The sequence below is a fragment of the Austrofundulus limnaeus genome, unplaced genomic scaffold, assembly GCF_001266775.1.
Source record: "Austrofundulus limnaeus strain Quisiro unplaced genomic scaffold, Austrofundulus_limnaeus-1.0 Scaffold2, whole genome shotgun sequence".
In the NCBI taxonomy this organism is placed as follows: Eukaryota; Metazoa; Chordata; class Actinopteri; order Cyprinodontiformes; family Rivulidae; genus Austrofundulus; species Austrofundulus limnaeus.
The window spans coordinates 7,472,529-7,478,980 of record NW_013952404.1 but is presented as its reverse complement, the minus strand read 5'-3'; the positions used below and the strand labels follow the sequence as shown (position 1 = coordinate 7,478,980).

Genomic DNA, 6,452 nt, shown 5'->3' with positions numbered 1-6,452 from the left:
ACCTCACACACGTGCCTACTCACACAGGCTCAGCCGAGGAGGAAGGAATTCAGAGCGGTGAAAGTTRGGGGTGAGATTAATCAAAGCAGCACTCAGGGGGGACTTTTGTCCACTCACGTGGAGCAGTAATCGCCTCGCGAGCGCATTCCTTCGTTCCTTTGTCTTCTCATTTATTAAAAATAAACTGAGTGAAACCTTTAATCTGTCACAACCGCAGACTTGAATATATAAACTCCTTGGTCACAACTGAAATCCTGAAGACTCGACTGACCCTGGGATCTGTTTGYGATCATCCAGGCCTGTGTGGAGCTACAGCCTCCAGCTGGAGACACGAGGAACTGCTGCCATGAGCARGGGGACGGGGCAGCAGAGACAAAATGATTTTGCAAATTTTTTTTTAAAGGCGAGCTATTTATTGACACGAGGAAATCGTAGCCGAAGGAGCCGGTCGTGTCTGAAGGAAACAGAGCTCTGAGGGAGGGATGTTTGGTACAGATTTAGTGACCAATAGGGCAGTGTGTGATGTTTGACTGACAGGCCTGCTGGCCACTGCTCAGCTTGTTGCAGAGAGGGTGAGGAGGACAGAAAGTTAAAGTAGCTCCACAGACAAGAGACTGAACGGCTGACCTCTGCGTCTGCAGCCATGTCCGACTGCGAGGGGCTACCAATGGGTAAGAGTAAACTCTTCTTTAAACATAAACCAGTGTTACAGACGTGTGCACTCAGGTCTGTGAGCTGTTTTTGTTTCATCTGTGAAGCAGAGGATTTGTTCGTCCTGTTTTCTCCACTGGAACAGCTCAGCCTGCAAGTGTTCAGCAGCAGCAAAGTTCAGTTTCAGGCCTTTTATGGGAAATTTGAAGCGCGTTCCTTCTAATTTCATCCACAGCAATGAGTCAGCCTGGGTTTTATTTAGAGACACGAAGAGAAGGAAAACAAAGGCTGCATGGGAAATCTGATTATAACAGTGTGTGATGCAGGTGTGTGTGTGTGTGTGTGTTGGTAGAGCATTAAGTGATGGGCCATTTCCCGTAAGTGCAGCCAAGCTGAGAGAAAAAATGAAGCCTTTCTCCATCCTGGCTGCCCGACCTAACAGGAGCAATCATCTCTCACTCGCTAATGTTGTTTTCAGCCTCTTAGCTTCATCTTCTGTCTCCTCGTTTCCCTCCTCAGTGAAACTGAACATGACTCAGCAGCGTGAGAAACCYCCCGTCCCTTCTTTATGCCACGATCCACCACGCATCAGCTGGAAARGGAGCCAGAAATGTCCCAAACTCATTGTTTGATGAACTCCATGCCGAGGCTAAAAAAAAACACAACATTCTGTAAAAGTCTTAAGGTTTTAAACCCAGAGTTTAAACTAGAGTTTCAGGTTGGGAGCAAACAGTTTGCTGTAGATGTTCAGGAGGCAGGCAGAGAAGATGTGGTCTGTGGGAGGAAGCGTTTAAAGCCTTTGTTTAGAAAAGCTCAGCAGCACATGAAGAAAAGTCCTTTTTTTTTTGTAAACAAGTGCTCTGAAGCAAATCCTAAAAAGCTCCGTTTGCTTCTGAAGTAAYTTAAAAATAAACTAAACAAAACGAGGAGACAGAAGAAACATACAAAAAAATCTTGTCTGGATCATTTGGTAACATTTATTCCTTTTTTTTGTTTTGTTTTGGTAGTTTGTTTTTGTGGTTCTTGTGTTCAGTTCTCAGCCTGACCACGCCCATCTCCACCTGGACTGTTCCACAGCTGCAGCCACTCCACTCATCAGTCCTAGTTCTTTTGACACGCACATGCACACGCACATGTTCAGCATACCATCCCATCCCATGCCATGCCATACCATACCATACCATACCATCCCATACCATCCCATCCCATACCATACCATACCATACCATCCCATCCCATCCCATCCCATCCCATCCCATCCCATCCCATACCATCCCATCCCATCCCATCCCATACCATACCATACCATAACATAACATCCCATGCCATCCCATGCCATGCCATGCCATCCCATCCCATCCCATCCCATCCCATACCATCCCATACCATACCATACCATACCATATGCCACTTTTATTTATAAAGCACTTTAAACAGCACAAGGCCAACCAAAGTGCTGTACAGTAGACAGGCACAACAGGAAATGGTTAAAATTACAGTTAAAATACAAATCACAATACGGAGCATTTATATTTACAGTACATATAGAACAGAGTTATGATACTCAGTGAGGTTTTGCACCATGTCACTCAGGCTCAAAAGCAAGGGAGTAGTAGGGTGTTTTTAAATGAGACTCGAAGACAGCGAGTTTTTAAATAAAGATTTAGTTGTTTTTTTCTGAGCCCCTTGGAGTCTGCATCCTCAGGTTCAGACTTCGTAAAAACTCGTAAAACATGCAGAGTGTGGTTAAAGATAAAGCTTTCTATGGGGGAAAAAAGAGAAACATCTGTTGCTCCAGATTCACGGCGCTCCTCCAGATGTGCACATCATATTTCTGCTGGTGAAACATTTTTATTATCAGTGCAGGAAAATCCCTCCTGTTACTTTAATAAGGACATTATACCAATGATGGCAATTTAATATAWGTTAATTTGATCTGAAAGGTTGGTGTAGTACAGCTCATGTCCTGCAGGGGGCAATATGGAAACATGTTATGATGGAGCGAATAAAAGGCAAAATAGAGATGTGGATAAAGGATTAGAGGCAAAAATATAAAGAAGGCGGAGGAAAAGGAGGAATTTATGTTTGACTAAAGGATGAAACAGGTGGAGAAATGAGAAGGAAGAAGTGAAAGTTTGGCAAAATATGAGTGTTTGAGGAGAGCAAAAAAAACAAGCCTTTGAGTTCATATTATCTGCAGCACACACGTGAACATGTTCGTGTTTGATGACGTCACATCCGGCTGACATCAGGCCTCCATCTGTGTCCTGAACCAACAGACAAGTGGCTCTGCTGACGCTAAACCCTGTTAGTCATTCATGCAGCGATCAGTCGCAGTGTGTATTTGTTGTGTGCGTCCGCGATGCAAGGAAACAAGACTGATTCTTTTATGCAGATATGCTGTAAGGTCCACAATTACAAAGCCTCTGCTCCACCACCCCCAGAGTAAAAACCAGAACATTTCTATTGATTAACAGAGTGAGACACTCTGATGGTGACATGAAAAAAATAAAATAAAAAGAAATCACAAAATCTGAGAAAAAAGTGATTAAAAGTGTTGAAAGTTTCCATCATCTGCCACTTATCCGTAGTCGAGTCGAGGAGGCAGCAGGTTCAGGAGAAAAACCCAGACAGCAACACTGTCCAGCCCGTCCTGGGGGATACACAACCCCTCCATCGCGTCCTGGGTCTTCCCCGGGGCCTCGTCGCAGGAGGACGTGCCTGGAACACCTCTAAAAGGAGGCGTCCTAATCAGATGAACCYCCTCATTTTCGATGCAGAGGAGCAGCAGCTCTACTCTGTGCTCCTCATCCTATAAGGCTGAGCCCGGCCACCCTAAGAAGGAAGCTCATGTTGGCTGCTCATACCCAGGATTAGGGGTGCGAATCTTTTACTCTCTCACGATTCAATTCTGATTTTTGGGGCCACGATTCGATTCAAAATTGATTTTTCATTCAAAGCTGATAATGTGAGCCCATTTGTCGTGTTCCCAGAGAGCTTCGGCTTCATTTTGCGAGCCTCGCACACCTCGCTCATGTCAAACTCAGACTCCTTCAGTAAAAAACAAAATGAGCTCATATCATTGCATACAATGAAGACAGGACCAATTGAATCTCTCTTCTCCAGTTTTGTAGTTTCTCTCTTTGTTTTTGGTGCTTTCTGCACCAGAAGCAGCTGCGTGATGATGTCAGAGTTACAAAACGAAGGCTGACAGCAAATGAATTTGCTTTATTTATTTATTTTTATTTATAAAAATCGATTTTGGGACATTTTAAATCGATTCTGAATCTTTGTAAATGAGAATCATGATTCTGGTGTGAAACTCTTTTTTTTTTTTTGGTGCACCCCTACCCGGGATGTCGTTGACGATGCACGCGTCATGACTGCAGGTGAGGGGTGGAACATAGACGGATCAGTAAAACAAGATCTTTACATTTCCACTGACTGAAGCAACGCCCTGGTTACAGAGGATGAGGCCAACAGAATCACATCGTCTATGATAAAAGTGCAAAAATAAAATGTCACCAGGATGTAGAACCTTTGTGCATGTACAGGTTTTAGTTCAAAAAGACCAGAGTTCTTGTGAAACGTGGGGGGGAGGGTGACACACACACACACACACACACACACACACACACACACACACACACACACACACACACACACACACACACACACCTCCTGGATTTTCATGCTGTACTTTTATAAATGGGTCATTTTCCCCTGAGCAGAGCTGAGCTGCTGTTTGTTGGTCTCATTCTGTAGCAGTTTTAGAAGCTTCACTGGATTGCACATCATCATCATCATCATCATCATCATCATCATCATTGTCATCATCATCATCATCATCATCATTGTCATCATCCAGGCCTAAGTTTGTTGTCATTAACATATAGATTAGATGAAGAAAACTCACTGGGGTTTATGTAACCTTCACTCCACATCATTATAGTAAAGATCAGACAAGGAAAACCTGAAGGTTGACCTGTTGTATCGTTTGRTCTTTTGTCACTGTTTTATTCAGAATAAAATGGTTTTTGTTTTGGTTACATTTTCTCATTTTATCGGTTTCTTTCTGTCCGAGAATCTTCCATTTTCATTATCTTGTAGTTTTGTTTTTTGTTTTTTTTTTTCATTTTTGTCCCCTTCCTAACCCAAGAAGTGTCTAAACGCAGACTTTTTAAAGCCTTCACAAGTTGCTTACGGAAAGGAAAAGAAATTAGCTTTTTTGAAACTTTTTCTTGCTGCCAAGTCTAACAAACCTAAATTGTCTTGACTTGAGTTTAGGTCCATCCTTGAGTCGAGGATTTCCCTTTTTCTGAAGTTAAACACGAGCAATTCGCTGTCAAACAGCCACATATTTCTGCTCCTCTCCTGGGATTTGTCGTCTTCTGTCTAACAGAGCTGGAATTTAAATATTTACTCAGAGTTTTACGTTCATGGTTTGTGGTTGGTTTTATGTTCAGAGTTCAGGTTAAAAGGTGAACTGTTGATTGGAAGGATTAGGGATCTGATCACAATATTTAGAACGAGTAAATTCCTGAAGAACTTCAGAAAAGTTGTCAAAAAGCAGCTACTGACAGTTTCTAATATAAACTTTGAACTGACCTAAACTTTGCTGTTTGAACTGTATGAGAGGAGCAGAACAAATGGTATCAAACGAAATGTTAAAGCTGCTGCCAGTGGCTCATTATTGTCAACTATGGAGCAAAAAGTGTAAAATAAAATGTTAAAAAAATGTTACTGACACATTTTCATTATTAAGCTCACTTTCTGAGTGTAAAATCCTAATTTTTGCTTACTGGTCTTACATAATGTTAATTTTTACTAAATGTTAAATTTTAATTTAAAATAGTTTGTGTAAATGTTAAATCCTAAATCTAAATGTAAAAGTTAAATCTTAAATGTTGTGGTTAAATGTTAAAAGTTTACCTTTAAGTAGTTTGTAATGGAATGCAGCCTTTGCTATGATGCTCAGCTTTTGTCATCATCCTGACAAAATAGCAGCTGCTAACACTGCTAATACTGCTGAAGATGGCATTTAAATTTGAAATTCAAAATGATTTTATTGAAAACAATATGGATGGTACCCGTGGTTCGGCACTTTGAAGTGTGGCTTGGACACCAGCCGCAACTGCAACTTTGCTGTTTTGTAAGGAAGTGTTAGCAGAGTGGGCAGCATTAGCAGAGTTAGCAGGGTTAGCAGAGTTAGCAGCATTAGCAGAGTTAGCAGCATTAGCAGAGTTAGTTGCATTAGCAGAGTTAGCAGCATTAGCAGAGTTAGCAGCATTAGCAGAGTTAGCAGCATTAGCGGCATTAGCAGCATTAGCGGAGTTAGCGGCGTTAGCAGAGTTAGCAGAGTGGGTAGCATTAGCAGAGTTGGCAGCATTAGCAGAGTTAGCAGCATTAGCAGAGTTAGCAGAGTGGGCAGCATTAGCAGAGTTAGCAGGGTTAGCAGTGTTAGCAGAGTTAGCAGCATTAGCAGCATTAGCAGACTTAGCAGAGTGGGTAGCCTTAGCAGGGTTAGCAGCATTAGCAGAGTTAGCGGAGTGGGTAGCGTTAGCAGAGTTAGCAGCATTAGTAGAGTTAGCAGAGTGGGCAGCATTAGCAGAGTTAGCAGCATTAGCAGAGTTAGCAGCATGAGTAGAGTTAGCAGAGTGGGCAGCATTAGCAGATTTAGCAGCATTAGCAGAGTTAGCAGCATTAGCAGAGTTAGCAGAGTTAGCAGCATTAGCAGAGTTAGCAGCATTAGCAGAGTTAGCAGAGTTAGCAGCATTAGCAGAGTTAGCAGTGTGGCTGCT

The 6,452-nt window shown here is 42.4% G+C and overlaps 1 protein-coding gene across 1 annotated transcript in view; it reads left to right on the top strand.

Moving 5' to 3' along the window:
• Window positions 1-585: 585 nt before the first annotated feature.
• Window positions 586-6,452, top strand: part of eml1 (EMAP like 1) — a gene marked incomplete in the record, with an annotated part of 59,370 nt that continues 53,503 nt past the window's right edge. The window contains 1 exon segment of the mRNA XM_014014038.1: window positions 586-671. Coding sequence (XP_013869492.1) covers window positions 644-671 — 28 coding nt within the window.